The following is a 21,788-nucleotide window of genomic DNA, read 5'->3' as shown; positions in this document are numbered from 1 at the left end:
TTAAGAGTAGCATGATCGATATGTGATGTGGGTCATGGTTCCACAGGGGTGGGGATTATTTGTCTGTTTTCTTCTCCGTTGTACTTCTAGCATCTCAGTGGTACCTAGCACATAGTAGGTGCCCAATCAGTAGTTGTTGATGATGAGCATGGGAGGGGCAGGGCAAGAGATAGTCTCTGTTTCATCATATGGTATAAGATGATTCTGTGGTAGAGGAAGAACATAGGTGAAGATAAATTATGCGAATGCATTTTTAAAGAAATCATTTATAATGCTAAATATGGCAACTGCCCCACAGATACTAATGATTTAATGACTTTTCTTTACCTTTGCCTAGGTTGCATATACAGCATTATTTCCCGAAGACATTCCATCGAACAAAATCATCCTGAAGGTCAGTGCCAAGGATGCTGATATTGGATCCAATGGAGATATACGATACTCACTCTATGGATCTGGAAACAATGAATTTTTTCTAGATCCACAAAGTGGTAAGGCGAAATTTATTCTTTGGGTAAATGCCATTGTTAACCCATGAGAGAAGTTAAACTCTCACATGGTCTTATCACTAGGGGGTAGTTAGTAGACAGGAGCCTTGATATGATGCCCTGCTATCTTGGACTCTTAAGAAATACTAGTAGGACATGGTGTTTGGAGGACAGAAACCTCATTTGGCCTATAAAACTTGCCCTGACTTTACCTACATTTAGCAGCACCAAGTAATCAGATGTGTCTGTTTGCTTCTCCACTTTCTCATATCCATGAGTTAAAGCAGCTGACCTATAAATAGTATAAATAGAATTCTATCACAAATGCAAGTTTCCATGCGAACCAGACAGCGGTGCATAGTAAGGAGAGTTTTGCCCTGTGGAAATCCCTTTTGGGTCCCTATGCTTATTAACATACTTGTCTGGTTTTTATTCATCATTCCTGTCTAGTTTCTCCAAAGCTATGAGTCCTCAGACTTGCTTACATGTGGAGGTAAAATTTATAAGGTGAAAGGTTATGTACACTAAAGGCAGATGCCCACATTGAAGGCCATAGATAATGGAAATATAGCATTTTCTATGGAGGTAAATTATCTCAGTGTTGTGTATTGGATGGCCCATCCATTGACAATTTTTAAATGAAGTGTAAAGATTGAATAATTTGCATATTTCCAGTGTTGTGTTCGTCATAATGAACAATAGCTAATTTCTGAGTCTCCAGAAGGTTCTGCCTCCTGCCTAGCCCTCTCCCATGTCCGGTGCATCTTACTGGGAAGGGCTTAGCTACATAACAATACGCTACTTGGCTAAAGAGGCCTGGCAATTTTTTATTGAATAGGTAACATTTATTAACTACTAGACCTAAAAGTACTTTATGGGATATTTGTGTTCGATTCCAAGATGAGCCAAACAAAGCATCCCCAAGGGATATTGTAACCCAGTGGAGAAGACAGAGCTGTAAGTCAATACTAATAATAACAGAAATAACAACAATAATAGTGAAAGACAGAATGAGTGCCCAGGAGAGATATCAGGAGAGATATATCTGGGCACAGAGGAAGAAGTAGCTAATATTCTGATAAGAGGGAAGGAGAAACTTTTAAAGCAGAGCTGGCATTTGAACTGAGCCAGGATTCTAGGAGCTAAAGCAAGACACTGCCGGTCACGGGGGCAGCGTGGGCAGAGAGCATTGCACATCCAGGGAAAGCTGTGTACAACATTGTCACTGGTCAGAGGAGCCACAGAATGGCTCGTGAGAAAAGTGGTGGAAAAATAACTTTAGGTCAGATTTTGGAGGGTCTTGAATGCCCAACTGAAAAACCACTGGGTGTTTTGGAGAAGGGGAAAATGATCCAGGCTAGATTTGAGAACTGGCTGCAGTCAGGAAGCCATAAGAGGAACAGCTTTATAAGTATAGATGGCTTTGTCCCAATGACATCTACTAATTTTATTAAGAGCACATAATAATATTTCATGAGTCCTACTTTTCACCAAACAGTATTTATTCAGGTCTGTCATTGTGCTTATTGCCATTATCCATTGAAATTTAGGTAACAAGAATAACAAAATCCCCACAGGGGCTGACACTCAGGACCAGTACAGCTATCCGAGTGATTAAAATACAGACATAACCTCCCTCCATGTTGGTTGCCAAAGGGCTGCTGCTTTAAGCTTCTCAGATAACCCCCCACTGGAACCCTCCCCCAGCAATCACAGGCCCTACCACTCTCCAGCAAGTGGGGTTCGCCTGGCACAGTAGGACTCCTTCATGACCTCTTTCTGCTAAAGCCAGCCTGTTTTGACTGTTTTTCTCTAAAAGATGGGGTAAAAAAAAAACGTTAAATATCTGGAAGCAGACAGACTGCCCCTTCTGAGTTTACAAATCATTGACCTGATTGACCGTCAGAGAACTAAGGATACGGGTCCATTCTTCATGCTTTTTCTGGAGAAAATCCGGAAACAAGGCTGATCTCCAGGGCAGTTCTTGAGAGGTTTAAAGAGGTATGGAGCTCCTCCATGCTGCCAAGAGAAGGAACCCTTGAAACAAGAGGCTTCACAGTGGGATTAATTCATCTGAAGGTCATACAGTTGGTTTTTTGTTGCGTCCAGAATCCCGTCACTTTTTCCCTGATGCTTAAAAAAATTGAACTTGCTCGATTTTTCAAAGCATGAGGCGCTGGAGCCAAATGTCAGCGATCCTTCCTGTACTGGGGATTCTGTATGCACAATAATTGATTCTCTGCTCTTCAAAGAAAGACAGTTTTTGAAAAGCTAGGCCATTTATTTTCACAGGTGAGTTAAAAACCTTGGCTCTGTTGGACCGGGAGAGGGTCCCTGCGTACAGCCTCATCGCCAGGGCCACCGACGGGGGTGGCAGGTTCTGCCAGTCTGACGTCCATCTGATCCTGGAGGATGTGAACGATAACCCCCCAGTGTTTTCGTCCGACCACTATCACGCCTGTGTCTATGAGAACACAGCCACCAAGGCTCTGTTGACCAGAGTTCAAGCAGTAGATCCCGATGTCGGTAAGTCAGCTGCACCGATGGGATGCCTCGCTCTTTGTACATTTGACACATCTTTAGGTGCTACCCGTCCTTTAGTTTCATCAGCCCACCTTGGCTCCTTACCATGAAAACAAGTACATTAAACCACATTCCAGCTCTTCCGCTGACACACTTCATAGGCACAAGAGAACTCTGCAAGGCGTCTTCCCGCCTCTTTCTAGGATTTGAAGAAGCGATACTATGAATTCCTTTACCTTTTAACAAAGAGCTTGGGGTTTGCATTTTTTTTTAACCTTTACAATAAAAATAACAGCTTTCTTACTTGCCCATTCCTCCTGAACATAGTTAAAATGCTGTGTTGTGTGGTAGGGAGAATTCATTTCCATTTCTATAAAGAATTGCAGCCCATGCTTTAGCTGAAATACGGCAATCTTGATTTACGGTGGTACCCCATAGTGCAAAGACCAATTACTAAATGTGCTGCCAGGCCAATGTGGATTTTTTTTAACTGCCGTTTTCCAGAGTATTTTGCTCATATAAACTGACATTACTAGGAGGGGTGTGGGTGTGGGCGATAAGAAGGAATTAGAATTGAAAGTTGCTAATAAAGTTTGTGTTCCAATCCACTTTACATAATGAGATGGTGAGTTAGAAAAGACCGGAGTTAATTGCTAGGTAGTCCTTCTGAGAATGCATAAGTTATTGAGGTGACTGCATGATGGAATCTAAATACGAAAGGGCATATAGACAGCCTCTTGGTTGTGCATTTTAAGAGCTGTAAATCAGGGGACTGGGGAATGATGGGGTGTGTCTGTTATGCTAAACAGGCCTTTATATAATTCAGGGTCTTATTGCTTAATTGTGAATCGAAAGAAAAATTATTGGACTAATGGAAAAGTAAATACATGATAATTAGTTGAAAACAAATGTAGAGCCCAGGGTCTCTGCATATTTCCCCTTAGAGAAATTAGTGGCTACACTATGAATTATTGTTCTTACCTCATTAGCATAATTTTTGAGGCTGAGAACCAACCCTTTAAAAATCTGCATATTGTAAAGCATGGTAAAAAAAAAAAAGATAAACAGGAAAAGACTCTTTTCTTTTTGGCTGTGCCACGTGGCTTATGGGATCTTAGCTCCCCGACCGGGCCCTTGGCAGTGAAAGCGCCGAGTCCTAACCACTGGACCACCAGGGAATTCCAGAAAAGACTCTTCTATTGATTTATAATTATGTAATACTTACAAATACTCTTTTTTAAATGAGGATTGGAAAACATTCTGTGGACTCCTTTTTTTTTTAGAAGATTTATTGATTGATTGATTGCTATGTTGGGTCTTCGTTTCTGTGCGAGGGCTTTCTCTAGTTGTGGCAAGCGGGGGCTACTCTTCATCGCGGTGCGCAGGCCTCTCACTATCGCGGCCTCTCTTGCTGCGGAGCACAGGCTCCAGACGCGCAGGCTCAGTAGTTGTGGCTCACGGACCTAGTCGCTCCGCGGCATGTGGGATCTTCCCAGACCAGGGCTCGAACCCGTGTCCCCTGCATTGGCAGGCAGATTCTCCACCACTGCGCCACCAGGGAAGCCCCTCTGTGGACTCTTGATAGCAGACTTTTGGGGAAAAAGGACAGAAATCATGCAAATGAATCATCAATAATTTAATTTTGACTCTCAGAATGTGTAATGGTGCCAGAGATGAAATTTTAAGATCTAAAAATTTTTTAATTTAAATTAAAATTTCAATTTTAAAAAATTGGAGTTTTTCTACTCACCTCCTTCCTAAAGGAACTGGGTATGCTCTATGTACTAGAGATTGAACACAGAGGGTGTCTGATCAGTGCACATGATGTTTCAGACAGTGGAGGTGGGGAGAGGTTGTTGACTCACAGATGTGGTTGTGCTGGAGGGTGTGCAGTTAGCTCCGTCCTTCTCACTTCTTCTGAGTCAGCTGTCCGGGTTGGCAGTTGGAGAAGAAGGGTTGACCAGACTCTGGGCATTAGCAGGACAGAGATGATAAAGCCTTTCAAAGACCAAACCCAGAATAACGACCTTATCAGCACCTCCCTCTGCTCATTTGCACTAATTAGCAAAAAATTAGCTTAACGCTCAGAGCTTCCAACAGACACGGAGGTTATGAGTGCTGCTCATATAAGATGTGTTCACCAGGCTATCGTATTTGCTTCCGGAAAACCAGAGCATAGGATTCCAGATTCTGGGTCATATTCTCAGTTTTTGTAGAACTCATTTAGCTTTAAAAAAAATAAAAACTAAGACAGCCGGGGAAGAACAAATGAACACCTCTAAAAAGGCAAGCTGAGCACCTGCTATTTCCAGGCACCATGCTGAGAAGGTGGGTGTGAAGGTCTCGGTCAGAGCCTGCAGGGGGATTCCAGGGTCAAACCCACATTCTCCAGAGTCCCGGGCATCAGTGACTGGGGGCTCATGCCATTTTCATTAGCAGCCTGATTCCCCATTTCTCTGTCTTCTGTAAGGCAGCACAGAGGAGCGTGAGCCGCATACTGAGATGACCAGTTTGTGGAGTGGGCGAATCATCTGGTGGCCAAACTCAGCCTCTGGCCTGAAGCTGAGTTTGCACATGAATCGTTAAGACTGAATCCAGCCCTCAAGTATCTTTAGTTTGGCTTACATACAGTGTTCCAAAAAGTTTGAATTAATTGTCAATAAAAGTCAAGAGATATTTATTTGAATTTTCAGTTTCTGACATTTTCTAAAAACAGCACTCAGAAGACTCAGCAATTCCAGGTGCACAGTCCCACCATGGTAGGAGCCTAACAGCAGCTGCCTCCTTGATACCAGCCAGTTCTCACCCTCCCAATCCCCAGCCATCTCACTTACTTATGTTACCACCTGACTTCATAGGCCCCTCTCTAAAGAGACAAGGAAATGTCTGATTTTTACATAACTTTTAATTTTGAAATAATCATAGGTTCACAGGAAGTTGCCAAAAACAAAAATGTACAGGAGGTGGCATGTACTTTTCACCCAACCCTTTCTCCCAAAGATGGTAATCTTGCATAACTGTAGTACACTCAGATTTTGGCACAGGTGCGTGTGTGTGTGTGTGTGTGTGTGTGGTTGTGTGTGTGTGTGATTTTGTGTGTGTGTGGTTGTGTGTGTGTGTGGTTGTGTGTGTGTGTGTGGTTGTGTGTGTGTGTGATTTTGTGTGTGTGTGGTTGTGTGTGTGTGTGGTTGTGTGTGTGTGTGGTTGTGTGTGTGTGGTTGTGTGTGTGGGGGGTGGTTGTGTGGGTGGGTGGTTGTGTGTGGGTGGTTGTGTGGGTGGTTGTGTGTGTGTGGTTGTGTGTGTGTGTGTGTGTGGTGTGTGGGTGTGTGTGTGTGGTTGTGTGTAGTTGTGTGTGTGTGTGGTTCTATGCAGTTCTATCACCTGTGCAGCTTCATGTAACCACCACACACACCTCCTCCACACACTTCCTTCCCAGTCTCTAACCCCTGGCAACCACTAATCTCCGTATCTATAATTTTGTTATTTCACAAATGTTATTTAAATGGAATTGTGTAGTTTGTCACCTTTTGAAAATGGCCTTTTTCACTCAGCATCATTCCTTTGAGATCCATCCAAGTGGTCTAATTGGTTTCTGACCCTAATGAAGAACATTGGTTCCATTTGTAAAAATGACAGGGCTATTTGGTTCATGAAACTTCTTTTGTTAAGCATATTCCTTTACCTAAAGTTACAAACGATTTCAACAGCATTTGGCTGCAGTATATACTAAGTCACTATAAACCGCAGAAAAAATACAAAGATATATTAATCTGAAATCCGATTCCATTGCTTCATAAATTCAAAATGCTTACAGTGACTTGCTAACCTTTCACATCCTGGTTTTCTTATTTTAAAAAGTATTATTGCTTTTAGCCAAACAACTCTTTTCCTTTGCCAAATTCATTATTCATAATGAACCAACTGCCTAGGTCAGGAATAAAATAAAAACAAAGGAAGACAAGACCATTTTAGCACCCAATTTATGAGTTCTAAGAAATAGCATGGTGACTATCTAGATTTCAGCGTTAAATTCTTAGTTTTCCTGTAAAATGGAAACATCCTCAATCCCATGAACTAATGACATGACTTTATGACCTAACATTTATAAAAATTTAATCCTTTCAGTAAAGATTAGGAGACCTTTTGTTGCACCACCTCCTCTTAAGGTAGGATTTGTGTCCAGGTTCTCAATTTTGAAGGTTTTTTAAGCTAGCAAAGGGAATATGCAGAGGTGAAAATCGGAGCTAAAATCTGTGACCATTTTAGGCAAAGTGACATGGAAATAAAATGTAAACTTGCACTGGAAAATATGCCAGGGACCATGATTTATTGAGAGGCCAATGTCCAGATATTTGAGATTCAAGAGGACATATTTTTCGTCTTATGGATCGGGGACATAAAGCAAGGAAATGTTCTAATGAGCAACTCACTCCTTTCCTGTAAAATATTTCCTACAAAGTTTAGAACTTCTTTCAGGGATTTTGGAGAAACTTGGAAGCTTGTAACATGCATTACATTTATTTTCCATTCAATATAACTGATATTTAATGAGTAGCTACGTAGCAGGCATTCTAGAAGGAACTATACAAGGAATGTGCAGTGACAGGCCCAGGTTCTATGCAGTAGTGAAGGGCATGAATCAGCAATACATAGACCGTGAATAAAAGGCAGAGCTCGCAGAATGAATGGGATTCAACAGGTGGAGGGAGAAAGGCCTTCAGGAAGACAGGAACCAGGAGGATGGAGTTGCAAAGCTGGGAAACTCTGGACCCAATTAAATAGTTGGGAGATCATCACATGGTCAAGGACAGAGAGGAGGCAGTGAGATGAGAGAAGGCATCTGGGCATGGTTGTGGTGGTTCACAAAGACCAGGAATTGTGTGCTTAAACCAATAGGTAGAAAAGAACCACCCAACACTTTGGAGAAAAGAAATTCATCAGTTCTGGGTTTGGGAAACGCTAATCTGATAGGAGCATCTAACATGGGCGTTAGGAAATCTTCTAGGAGAGTATCAAGAAAGATCACAGGGGCCAAAATTCGAGTAGTAGCTTTGGGATTTAAAAGGAAGGAGCAGGGACTTCCCTGGTGGTCCAGTGGCTAAGACTCCACGCTCCCAATGCAGGGGGCCCAGGTTTGATCCCTGGTCAGGGAACTAGATCCCCTATGCCACAACTAAGAGTTCACATGCTGTAACTAAAGATCCCGCATGCTGCAATGAAGATCCTACACACGGCAACAAAGATACTGCATGCCGCAACTAAGACCCGGCACAGCCAAATAAATAAATAAAAGGAAGGAGCAGAGGAGAGAGAGATTTTACATGTGAAATCTGTCGATTTTGGTACTGACTGGATTGAAGGCACAATGGACAGGCTAGACAAGAACTCAAACTCGTGCACCAGGTGCAGGTGCTGCTTGCACAGAAATAGCTTAGGTGGCCTGAAGCAGGACCTGGTGTAGAAAGATGAAAAACTGGAGACACATTGGGAATTAAAGTACAGTCCTTCAGGAAAAAGTCAGGAATAAAGATAACAAGTTTGTTAATCATGACAGAGTAGGAAGGCTTTGCCTTCGAGGGGTTTACAGTCATAGTGGGAAACAGGCAAGCACAAAAGAACATTCAAAGAAAAATGGAATCAATGTTATAATAGAGTTGCATCTGTAAAAGTAGGAATTTTGCTTCTTTTTTAATTTAATTTCTATTTTATATTGGAGTACAGTTGATTTACAATGTTGTGTTAGTTTCAGGTATACAGTAAAGTGATTCAGTTATACATATACCTATATTCATTCTTTTGCAGATTTTTTCCCATATAGGTTATTACAGAATATTGAGTAGAGTTCCCTACACTATACAGTAGGTCTTTGTTGATTATCTGTTTTATGTATAGTAGTGTGTATATGTTAATCCCAGACTCCTAATTTATCCCTCCCCCCATGTTTCCCCTTTGGTAATCATAAGTTTGTTTTTGAAGTCTGTGAGTCTGTTTCTTTTTTGTAAATAAGTTCATTTGTACCATTCTTTTAGATTCCACATATAAGCAATATCATATGATATTTGTCTTTCTCTGTCTGACTTACTTCACTTAGTATGATAATCTCTAGGTCCATCCATGTTGCTGCTAACAACATTATTTCATTCTTATTTGTGGCTAAGTAATATTCCATTGTATATATGTACCACATCTTTTTGTCCATCCCTCTATCAATGGACATTTAGGTTGCTTCCATGTCTTGGCTTTGTAAATAGTGCTGCAATGAACATTGGGGTGCAAGTATCTTTTGGGATTATGATTTTCTCCGGAAAAAATAGGGATTTTGTAAGGATTAGTCCATACATGTAAAATGCTAGCACAGGTCCCTGTGGGAACATGAAAACATGAGCAATGAATTTTCAAGTGGGACAATACAGGAAGGATTCACAAAGTGGTATTAGCATTTAAGTTGGGTTTTAAGGGTTGGGGCTTTTCAGAGACCTTCAAGATGTCGGAAGAGTAAGGCGTGGAGATCACCTTCCTCCCCACAAATACATCAGAAATACATCTACATGTGGAACAACTCCTACAGAACACCTACTGAACGCTGGCAGAAGACCTCAGACCTCCCAAAAGGCAAGAAACTCCCCACGTACGTGGGTAGGGCAAAAGAAAAAACAGAGACAAAAGAATAGGGACAGGACCTGCACCAGTGGGAGGGAGCTGTGAAGGAGGAATGGTTTCCACACACTAGGAAGCCCCTTCACTGGCGGAGATGGGGAGTGGCAGGGGGGAAGCTTCGGAGCCACGGAGGAGAGCGCAGCAACAGGGGTGCGGAGGGCAAAGCGGAGAGATTCCCACACAGAGGATCACTGCCGACCAGCACTCACCAGCCCGAGAGGCTTGTCTACTCACCCACCGGGACAGGCAGGGGCTGGGAGCTGAGGCTCGGGCTACGGAGGTCAGATCCCAGGGAGAGGACTGGGGTTGGCTGCGTGAACACAGCCTGGAGGGGGCTACTGCGCCACAGCTAGCCAGGAGGGAGTCTGGGAAAAGGTCTGGACCTGCCGAAGAGGCAAGAGACCATTGTTTTTGGGTGCCTGAGGAGAGGGGATTCACAATACCACCTAAACGAGCTCCAGAGATGGGCGCAAGCCATGGATACCAGGGCGGACACCAGAGATGGGCATGAAATGCTAGGGCTACTGCTGCAGCCACCAAGAAGCCTGTGTGCAAGCACAGGTCACTCTCCACACCTCCCCTCCCGGGAGCCTGTGCAGCCCACCACTGCCAGGGTCCCATGATCCAGGGACAACTTCCCCGGGAGAACACACGGCACGCCTCAGGCTGCTGGAACGTCATGCCGGCCTCTGCCGCCGCAGGCTCGCCCCGCATCCGTACCCCTCCCTCCCTGCGGCCTGAGTGAGCCAGAGCCCCCGAAGCAGCTGCTCCTTTAACCCCGTCCTGTCTGAGCGAAGAACAGACGCCCTCAGGTGACCTACACGCAGAGGCGGGGCCAATCCAAAGCTGAACCCCAGGAGCTGTGCGAACAAAGAAGAGAAAGGGAAATCTCTCCCAGCAGCCTTGGGAGCAGTGGATTAACTCTCCACAATCAACTTGATGTACCCTGCATCTCTGGAATACCTGAATAAACAATCATCCCCAAATTGAGGCACTGGACTTTGGGAGCAATGATATTTTTTTTTTCCTTTTTTTTCTTTTTGTGAGTGTGAATGTGTATGCTTCCTTGAGTGATTTTGTCTGTATAGCTTTGCTTTTACCATTTGTCCTAGGGTTCTCTCTGTCTGTTTACTTTTATTTTTATTTTTTTAAGTATAGTTTTTAGTGCTTGTTATCATTGGTGGATTGGTTTTTTCGTTTGATTGCACTCTTCTTCCTTTCTTTTCTTTTTTTTGTTACTTTTTAATTTTTAATATTTATTTTTTATTTTAATTACTTTATTTTATTTTATTGTTTTCTTCCTTTCTTTCTTTCTTTCTCCCTTTTCTTCTGAGCCATGTGGCTGACAGGGTCTTGGTGCTCTGGCCGGGTGTCAGGCCTGTGCTTCTGAGGTTGGAGAGCCAAGTTCAGGACATTGGTCCACCAGAGACCTCCCAGCTCCACATAATGTCAAACCGTGAAAGCTCTCCCAGAGATCTCCATCTCAACGCTAAGACCCAGCTCCACTCAACCACGAGCAGGCTACAGTGCTGGACACCCTATGCCAAACAACTAGCAAGACAGGAACACAACCCCACCCATTAGCAGAGAGGCTGCCTAAAATCATAATAAGGTGACAGACACCCCAAAATACACCACCGGACGTGGTCCTGCCCACCAGAAAGACAATATGCAGCCTTAGCCACCAGAAAATAGGCACTAGTCCCCTCCACCAAGAAGCCTACACAACCCACTGAACCAACCTTAGCCACTGAGGGCAGACACCAAAAACAATGGGAACTACAAACCTGCAGCCTGTGAAAAGGAGACCCCAAACACAGTAAGTTAAGCAAAATGAGAAGAAAGAGAAACACACAGCAGATGAAGTAGCAAAGTAAAAACCCACCAGACCAAACAAATGAAGAGGAAATAGGCAGTCTACCTGAAAAAGAATTCAGAGTAATGCTAGTAAAGATGATCAAAAATCATGGAAATAGAATGGAGAAAATACAAGAAATGTGTAACAAGGGCCTAGAAGAACTAAAGAGCAAACAAACAATGGTGAACAACACAATAAATGAAATTAAAAATTCTCTTGAAGGAATCAATAGCAGAATAACTGAGGCAGAAAAAACGGATAAGTGACCTGGAAGATAAAATAGTGGAAATAATTACTGCACAGCAGAATAAAGAAAAAAGAATGAAAAGAATTGAGGACAGTCTCAAAGACCTCTGGAACAACATGAAACACACCAACATTTGAATTATAGGGGTCCCAGAAGAAGAAGAAAAAAAGAAGGGGACTGAGAAAATATTTGAAGAGATTATAGTTGAAAACTTCCCTAATATGGGAAAGCAAATAGTCAATCAAGTCGAGAAAGTGCTGAGAGTCCCATACAGGATAAATCCAAGGTGAAACATGCCAAGACACATATTAATCAAACTATCAAAAGTTAAATACAAAGAGAACATATTAAAATCAGCAAGGGAAAAACAACAAATAACATACAAGGGAATCCCCATAAGGTTAACAGCTGATCTTTCAACAGAAACTTTGCAAGCCAGAAGGGAGTGGCAGGACATATTTAAAGTGATGAAAGGGAAAAACCTACAACCAAGATTACCCAGCAAGGATCTCATTCAGATTTGACGGAGAAATTAAAACTTTTACAGACAAGCAAAACCTAACAACATTCAGCACCACCAAAGCAGCTTTACAACAAATGCTAAAGGAACTTCTCTAGGCAGGAAACACAAGAGAAGGAAAAGACCTACAATAAAAACCACAAGACAATTAAGAAAATGGTAATAGGAACATATATATCGATAATAACCTTAAATGTAAATGGATTAAATGCTCCAACCAAAAGACATAGACTGGCTGAATGGATAGAAACACAAGACCCATATATATGCTGTCTACAAGAGACCCACTTCAGACCTAGGGACACATACAGACTGAAAGTGAGGGGATGTAAAAGATATTCCATGCAAATGGAAATCAAAAGAAAGCTGGAGTAGCAATTCTCATATCAGACAAAACGGACTATAAAACAAAGACTATTACAAGAGACAAAGAAGGACACTATATAATGATCAAGGGATCAATCCAAGAAGAAAATATAACAATTGTAAATATTTATGCACCCAACATAGGAGCACCTCAATACATAAGGCAAATACTAACAGCCATAAAAGGGGAAATCGACAGTAACACAATCATAGTAGGGGACTTTAACACCCCACTTTCACCAATGGACAGATCATCCAAAATGAAAATAAATAAGGAAACACAAGCTTTAAATGATACATTAAACAAGATGGACTTAATTGATATTTATAGGACATTCCATCCAAAAACAACAGAATACACTTTCTTCTCAAGTACTTATGGAACATTCTCCAGGATAGATCATATCTTGGGTCACAAATCAAGCCGTGGTAAGTGGAAGAAAATTGAAATCGTATCAAGTATCTTTTCCAACCACAACGCTTTGAGACTAGATATCAATTACAGGAAAAAATCTGTAAAAAATACAAACACATGGAGACTAAATAATACACTACTGAAAAACCAAGAGATAACTAAAGAAATCAAAGAGGAAATCAAAAAATTCCTAGAAACAAATGACAATGAAAACACGATGACCCAAAACCTATGGGATGCAGCAAAAGCAGTTCTAAGCAGGAAGTTTATAGCAATATAATCCCACCTCAAGAAACAAGAAACATCTCAAATAAAAAACCTAACCTTACACCTAAAGCAATTAGAGAAAGAAGAACAAAAAGACACCAAAGTTAGCAGAAGGAAAGAAATCATAAAGATCAGATCAGAAAAAATGAAAAAAGAATGAAGGAAACAGTCGCAAAGATCAATAAAACTAAAACCTGGTTCTTTGAGAAGATAAACAAAATTGATAAACAATTAGCCACACTCATCAAGAAAAAAAGAAGACTCAAATCAATAGAATTAGAAATGAAAAAGGAGAAGTAACAACTGACATTACAGAAATACAAAGGATCATGAGAGATTACTACAAGCAACTATATGCCAATAAAATGGACAACCTGGAAGAAACTGACTACTTCTTAGAAAAGCACAACCTTCCAAGACTGAACCAGGAAGAAATAGAAAATATAAACAGACCAATCACAAACACTGAAATTGAGACTGAGATTTAAAATGTTTCCACAAACACAAGCCCAGGACCAGATGGCTTCACAGACAAATTCTATCAAACATTTAGAGAATAGCTAACAACACCTTCCAAAATATAGCAGACTCTTCTCTTCCAAAATATAGCAGAGGGAGGAACACTCACAAACTCATTCCACGAGGCCACCATCACCCTGATACCAAAACCAGACAAAGATGTCACAAAAAAAGAAAACTACAGGCCAATATCACTGATGAACATAGATGCAAAATTCCTCAACAAAATACTAGCAAATAGAATCCAACAGCACATTTAAAGGATCAGACACCATGATCAAGTGGGGTTTATCCCAGGAATAATACCAGCAAGGATTCTTCAATATACGCAAATCAATCAATGTGATATACCATATTAACAAATTGAAGGGTAAAAACCATATGATCATCTCAATAGATGCAGAAAAAGCTTTTGACAAAATTCAACACCCATTTATGATAAAAACCCGCCAGAAAGTAGGCATAGAGGGAACTTACCTCAACATAATAAAGGCCATATATGACAAATCCACAGCCAACATTGTTCTCAATGGTGAAAAACTGAAACCATTTCCACTAAAATCAGGAATAAGACAAGGTTGCCCACTGTCACCACTATTATTCAATATAGTATTTCAAGTTTTAGCCACAGCCATCAGAGAAGAAAAAGAAATAAAAGGAATCCAGGGCTTCCCTGGTGGTGCAGTGGTTGAGAATCTGCCTGCTAATGTAGGGGACACGGGTTCGAGCCCTGGTCTGGGAAGATCCCACATGCCACGGAGCAACTGGGCCCGTGAGCCACAACTACTGAGCCTGCGCGTCTGGAGCCTGTGCTCCGCAACAAGAGAGGCCGCGATAGTGAGAGGCCAACGCACCGCGATGAAGAGTGGCCCCCGCTCACCACAACTAGAGGAAGCCCTCACACAGAAACGAAGACCCAACACAGCCCAAAATAAATAAATAAATAAATAATAATAATAATAATAAAAGGTGCTAATAATTAAAATAAAAAAAAACTTTAGCCCATATCAATTTCATTCAAAAATCTCCCACTAAATTAAAAAAAAAAAAAAAGGAATCCAAATCGGAAGAGAAGAAGTAAAGCTGTCAGTGTTTGCAGAGGACATGATACTATACATAGAGAATCCTAAAGATGCTGCCAGAAAACTACTAGAGCTAATCAATGAATTTGGTAAAGTAGCAGGATACAAAATTAATGCACAGAAATCTCCTATACACTAGTGATGAAAAGTTTGAAAGAGAAATTGAGGAAACACTCCCATTTACCATTGCAACAAAAAAAATAAAATACCTAGGAATAAACCTACCTAGGGAGACAAAAGACCTGTATGCAGAAAACTATAAGACACTGATGAAAGAAATTAAAGATGATACAAACAGATGGAGAGATATACCATGTTCTTGGATTGGAAGAATCAACATTGTGAAAACGACTATACTATCCAAAGCAATCTACAGATTCAATGCAATCCCTATCAAACTACCAATGGAATTTTTCAAAGAAGTAGAACAAAAAATTTCACAATTTGTATGGAAACACAAAAGACCCCCAATAACCAAAGCAATCTTGAGAAAGAAAAACGGAGCTGGAGGAATCAGGTTCCTGGCCTTCAGACTATACTACAAAGCTACAGTAATCAAGACAGTATGGTACTGGCACAAAAACAAAAATATAGATCAACAGAACAGGATAGAAAGCCCAGAGATAAACCCACACTCATATGGTCACCTTATTTTTGATAAAGGAGGCAAGAATATACAATGGAGAAAAGATAGCCTCTTCAATAATTGGTGCTGGGAAAACTGGACAGCTACATGTAAAAGAATGAAATTAGAACAGTCCCTAACACCATACACAAAAATAAACTCAAAATGGATTAAAGACCTAAATGTAAGGCCAGGCACTATAAAACTCTGAGAGGAAAACATAGGCAAAACACTCTATGACATAAATCACAGCAAGATCCTTTTTGACCCAATTCCTAGAGAAATGAACATAAAAACAAAAATAAACCAATGGGACCTAATGAAACTTAATAGCTTTTGCACAGCAAAGGAAACCATAAACAAGACGAAAAGACAACCCCTAGAATGGGAGAAATTATTTGCAAATGAAGCAACTGATAAAGGATTAATCTCCAAAATTTACAAGCAGCTCATGCAGCTCAACGTCAAAAAAACAGCCCAATACAAAAATGGGCAGAAGACCTAAATAGACATTTCTCCAAAGAAGATGTACAGATTGCCAACAAACACATGACAGGATGCTCAACATCACTAATCATTAGAGAAATGCAAATCAAAACTACAAAGAGGTATCATCTCACACTGGTCAGAATGGCCATCATCAAAAAATCTACAAACAATAAATGCTGGAGAGGGTGTGGAGAAAAGGGAACCCTCTTGCACTGTTGGTGGGAATGTCAATTGATACAGCCACTATGGAGAACAGTATGGAGGTTCCTTAAAAAACTAAAAATAGAACTACCCTACAACCCATCAATCCCACTACTGGGCATATACCCTGAGAAAACCACAATTCAAAGAGTCATGTACCACAATGTTCATTGCAGCTCTATTTACAATAGCCAGGACATGGAAGCAACCAAAGTGTCCATCAACAGATGAATGGATAAAGAAGATGTGGCACATATATACAATGGAATATTACTCAGCCAGAAAAACGAATGAAACTGAGTTATTTGTAGTGAGGTGGATGGACCTAGAGATGTCATACAGAGTGACGTAAGTCAGAAGGAGAAAAACAAATACCATATGTTAACACATATATATGGAATCTAAAAAAAGAAAAATATGGTCATGAAGAACCTAAGGGCAAGATGGGAATAAAGATGCAGACTTACTAGAGAATGGACTTGAGGATATGGGGAGAGGGAAGGGTAAGCTGGGACAAAGTGAGAGAGTGGCATGGACATATATACACTACCAAACGTAAAATAGATAGCTAGTGAGAAGCAGCCTCATAGCACAGAGAGATCAGCTCGTTGCTCTGTGACCACCTAGCGGGGTGGGATAGGGAGGGTGGGAGGGAGGGAGATGCAAGAGGGAAGAGATAGGGGGACATATGTATATGTATAACATTCACTTCGTTATAAAGCAGAAACTTAAACACCATTGTAAAGGAATTATACTCCAATAAAGATGTTAAAAAAAGAGAGAGAGACATGTACCACAATGTTCATTGCACCTCTATTTACAATAGCCAGGACATGGAAGCAACCTAAGTGTCCATCGACAGATGAATGGGTAAATAAGATATGGTACATATATACAATAGAATATTACTCAGCCTTAAAAAGAAACAAAATTGAGTTATTTGTAGTGAGGTGGATGGACCTAGAGTCTGTCATACAGAGTTAAGTAAGTCAGAAGGAGAAAAACAAATACCATATGCTAACACATATATATGGAGTCTAAAAAAAAAATAGTTATGCAGAAGCTAGGAGCAGGACAGGAATAAAGACGCAGACGTAGAGAATGGACTTGAGGACATGGGGAGGAGCAAGGGTAAGCTGGGACGAAGTGAGAGAGTGGCATGAACATATATACACTACCAAATGTAAAATAGATAGCTAGTGGGAAGCAGCCGCATAGCATAGGGAGATCAGCTTGGTGCTTTGTGACCACCTAGAGGGGTGGGATAGGGAGGGTGGGAAGGAGACGCCAGAGGCAGGAGATATGGAGATATATGTATATGCATAGCTGATTCACTTTGTTATATAGCAGAAACTAACAGACCATTGTAAAGCAATTATACTCCAATAAAGATGTTAAAAAAAAAAGGGTGGGGGCTTGAACTTGGGGCAAGAAGAGGGGAACGATCCAGTAGCAAAAGAGAAAGAAAGAGATGAGGATTGTATTAGCCAAGATAGGCTTGACGAGACTGAGGTAACTTTTTAAAAATCTCAGTGGCTTAGTCCAGCAAAAGTTTAATTCTTGCCCCTGTGAAGTGCAGGTTAGCATGAGTGCATTCAGTGACGTGGAGATCTGGTCCCTCCATCCTGTCAACAGCATCTTCTTGACCTTTGGTGCCCAAGGTCACTGCAGCAGGAGAAGAGAGGGATGAAAGAGGCACACAAGCTTTTAGCTAACTCAGCCTGGGAGAGACCCACATCACTCTGTCACTTTCCCTTGCCCAGAAGTAGTCAGAAGAGGCTGGGGAATGTAGGAGAGGCCATGGGATATTTGGTGAGCACTCGTTGTCTCTGCCACAATGATGAAAGCAGGAAAGGGCAACTGCCCCAGCAGGTCCCAAAGAGACTGGAGAGGGTAGCATTACTCATATGAGTAGGAAGGGTGAGCCTCAGCAATTTGGAGAGACCACTTCACCTTAGAAATCAAAGGAAGGAGAGGGGCAAAAAGAAAAAAAAAAAAAACCTGACACTTAAAGGAAGAAACTAAGAGGGAGATGATGAGGATAACCCAAGTAGGAGACACACATCCACCCTCAGACATCTCCGTGTGGTAAGAAGAGACTAACATGGCGGCAGCTGGGCTGGGCGCTCTGAGGTGAGGGAAGGGAGCTAGTTTCAGGTGCTAAAGGAAACATGAGAGGGAGTCACCGAGAAGTGGGGAAGAGAAATTCCTCACCCACTGAGGGCTCTGTAGGTGCTGGGTTATAGACATGAACAGACCCAACCAGTAGAGTGAATTACATAAATAGAAGAGATGAGAAGTTCTCTCTCAGAGTCTTCCAGAATGATGCTTTCCCCTCTAAAGTTAATAGTTAGATCCTCATATTAACAGAGAACAGGAAAGAAACAGAGAACACGTATCTCTTGACAGAACTTTTCCATTTTTTTTTTCTGACTGCGTCGCATAGCCTGTGGGATCCTAGCTCCCCGACCAGGAGGTGCAGAGTCCCAACCTCTGGACCACCAGGGAATTCCCAGAGCTTTTCCATTTTTACCCAAGTGTTTGTTTTCCAGCAGCCCTCAGCGTCCTTAATTTTGCACTGTCATTCACTGTCGTAATGTAAGCTTGCAGTCCTTGTTGGGGATTCATTTTCTGCATATTTCACGAGGGAGATAGATGGCATCATGACTCCAAGCATGCTCTCATGGGGCAGAAGCTGGAATGAACTTGGTTTTCCAGAGAATGGATCTGGTTAGAATGAAGGGCTGACCCAGTATCTCAGAGCATCATTTGCTCTGAGCATGTAGCTCCTCATGAAGGAGCAGGAAATTATTTGTCTGAGAGGAATGTTCACGAAAATAACCACTGAGGCTTATTAAATAGAGATCTTTCTGACCAAACCACTTTAAATGAATCTCTCCAGTTGTTTCTTGCCTCTTCTGACACATCCTAGCCTTGTGTGGCTGCCACTTGTTGAGCCATGAAAAAAGACTCAGGAAGAACAGCTAAGAGATGAGTTAAGTGCACCACAAAGTGCTGGAAGGATGACAGAAAAGCATGTGGGTCGAGCGCTCTGGGCTGGCTGTTTCCTGCATCGTCCTGGGATGAAGTCTGACAGACCAGTCTGTCAGAGTCAGAAACATTTGTCTACTGGAGCTCTCCCTTACCTTCAGATATGATGGCCAAAGCTTCAACTCCTTGGATGGTGTTAGACTTTAAATATTCCCTCGTCACCCTTCTGGTCTCATGGAGGAAAACAAATATCCATTCAGCATGTACTCTTGGAAGGACTTAGCTGAATATGTTACCTTTACACTGGGCCCCAAAAGCAAAAGAAAAATGTCACACCTGGCAAAAGAGGTAAATTCTGAAGCATTCCTTTTCCATAGCATTTGGCACCCGGCTGTGTGGGGCAGAGAGAAGTGTCAGTCTGTGGAGTCTGTGAAGGAAGTTGGAGGTACCCATGTATCCCACAATGGAGGCATGCAGGTGGCCTGCCATTTTTCTCTTTTAGGACTTCCCAAGTAGATAGCTTCTTGGCAGCCTCATACCTCAGCTGAGCCAGCACCCCTGGCCTCCTCTGGACCCTGCATATCATGGGGTTAATCCCTAAATGTCCTTAAGGGACACATCTCCTAGTAACCAGAGATCAAGAGGCCACATGGGTGTGGGGAAAGCCCTGGATGATTAGTGCCCTATGTTTTGTGCAAACTTCATGACCTTCGGCCAGTAACTGGTCTCCCTCAGACTGTTTCCTCTTCTATCAGTATAATGTTAGAAGGACAGGAGTAGTGCTTGCTTTGCCAACCTTGAAAGGTGAGTGAGAGGCTCACCCAAGAGTGACTAGAGAGGAGGGAACTACATTGAGCCACATCTGCCCTCTTTGCAGCTGGATATCCTGCTCTAATCTCCAGCAACATCTCAAGATTTTCCTTGCATGGAACTGCTTGCATATCGCTTCTCTCCTACTCTTAAGCCCCGAAAGGCAAGACTGGGGCTTGGTAAGAATTTTAAATGACAATAATCATAATACGACTAATAACATTTACTTTGTGAGCTTCTACTACATACCAGGCACCATGCCAAGTACTGCAGATACATTATTTTCTCTTCTCACAACAACTTCTGCAGGTTGGCAGATATTTTTGTTATTGTTCTATTTAACATATGAATAAACTCTGAAGGGTTAACTTGCCCTGAAAGAAAAACTAGTTAGTGGCACCAAAGGAGACTTGGTTAACAGATATCAATAGTTATATTTTAGTCAAGGGCAGTGGTTCTCAAAAAGTGGTCCCTGGACCAAGAGTATCACCTGAGAGCTTGTTGGAAATTGGACTAATTCCCAGGGGATATTAATGCTGCTGTCCCAGGACTGCACTTGAAGAGCCACTTGCTTAGGAATTCCTAAACTTTTTGTGCCACCAGTACTTTGACAGTTTGGTGACACCTACAGATCGTGTCTCAGGATAATGTTTTACAATTCATAAAATAAAATACAAAAAGTTACAGAAGAAATGGGGTCCAAATATTTTTTAAACTTGTTATATAGTAATATGAATTTCTGCCTTAATACATTAAATAAGATCTAGCACAGTAGATCTCATAACTTTTATATTTTGGAGTAGTGGTAAGCAAGGGGGTATGTGCCACAACTATAAATTATGAAAATAGCTGTGATTTCTGTTGGTTACAAAAGCACAGCTGCTGCTCATACTACAGTGATCGGTTGCCAACATTTACCATTGAATGTTGTGCTAAATCCAGTTAGAGGTTAATGAAAATAAAGATGTAAATTTTTCCCTTGGTGGTAGGCAGCTTCTAAGATGACCCCCAACGACCACCCCCCCACCTCTTGGTCTTCCCATCTCTCTCCTTGAGAGTCTGCTGGACGTACTGACTCCTGACTCACTTCTAGTGAATAGAATATGGTAGAAGTGATGGCTGATATCACTTCTGAGATTAGCTTACAGAAAGACTGTGACTTCCCTCTTGGGCATGCTCTCTGTATTAGTCCGCTTGGGCTGCCATAACAAAATACCATAGACTGAGGGGCTTAAACAGCAGAAACTAATGTTCTCAGTTCTGGAGGCTGGATGTCAGCTCAGGGTGCCAGCATGGTCAGTTCCTGGCTCACAGGTGGCTGCCTTCCCACTGGGCGCTCACGTGACCTTTCCTTGGTGTGTGCAGAGAGGGAAAGAGCTCTCTCTGCTTTCCTCTTCTTATAAGCCACCAATCTTGTTGGGTTAGGACCCCACCCTTATGACCTCTTGAACCTTAATATCTCCTAAAAGCCCTATCTCTAAATACAGTCACATTAGGGGTTAGCTCTTCAACATTCGGATTTGGTGGGGGACACAGTTCTGAGCAAAGCACTCCCTCTGACTCTCTCTTGCATCGCTCACTCTGGGGAAGAGAGCTAGGATATGGTGAGGCAGCCCTGTGAGGGGCCCACATGACGAGGGACTGAGGACCACCAACAATTGCATGAGTGAGCTTGAAAGTGGACCCCACGCCCGCCTCCACTGGAACCTTCAGATGAAACTGCAGCCCTG

General features: G+C 42.0%; 1 protein-coding gene across 3 annotated transcripts in view; it reads left to right on the top strand.

Annotated features, from left to right (window-relative positions):
* Positions 1-21,788, top strand: part of FAT3 (FAT atypical cadherin 3) — a 563,032-nt gene that overhangs the window by 468,592 nt on the left and 72,652 nt on the right. For all 3 annotated transcript variants that reach the window (XM_036859223.1, XM_036859224.1, XM_036859222.1), the window contains exons 11-12: positions 338-491; positions 2,781-3,014. In XM_036859223.1, the coding sequence (XP_036715118.1) occupies positions 338-491; positions 2,781-3,014 (388 nt within the window). The remainder of the gene's footprint in view (positions 1-337; positions 492-2,780; positions 3,015-21,788) is intronic.

This window comes from Balaenoptera musculus, chromosome 8, assembly GCF_009873245.2.
Source record: "Balaenoptera musculus isolate JJ_BM4_2016_0621 chromosome 8, mBalMus1.pri.v3, whole genome shotgun sequence".
NCBI classification, from domain to species: Eukaryota; Metazoa; Chordata; class Mammalia; order Artiodactyla; family Balaenopteridae; genus Balaenoptera; species Balaenoptera musculus.
This window is presented reverse-complemented; position numbering and strand designations above follow the sequence as displayed.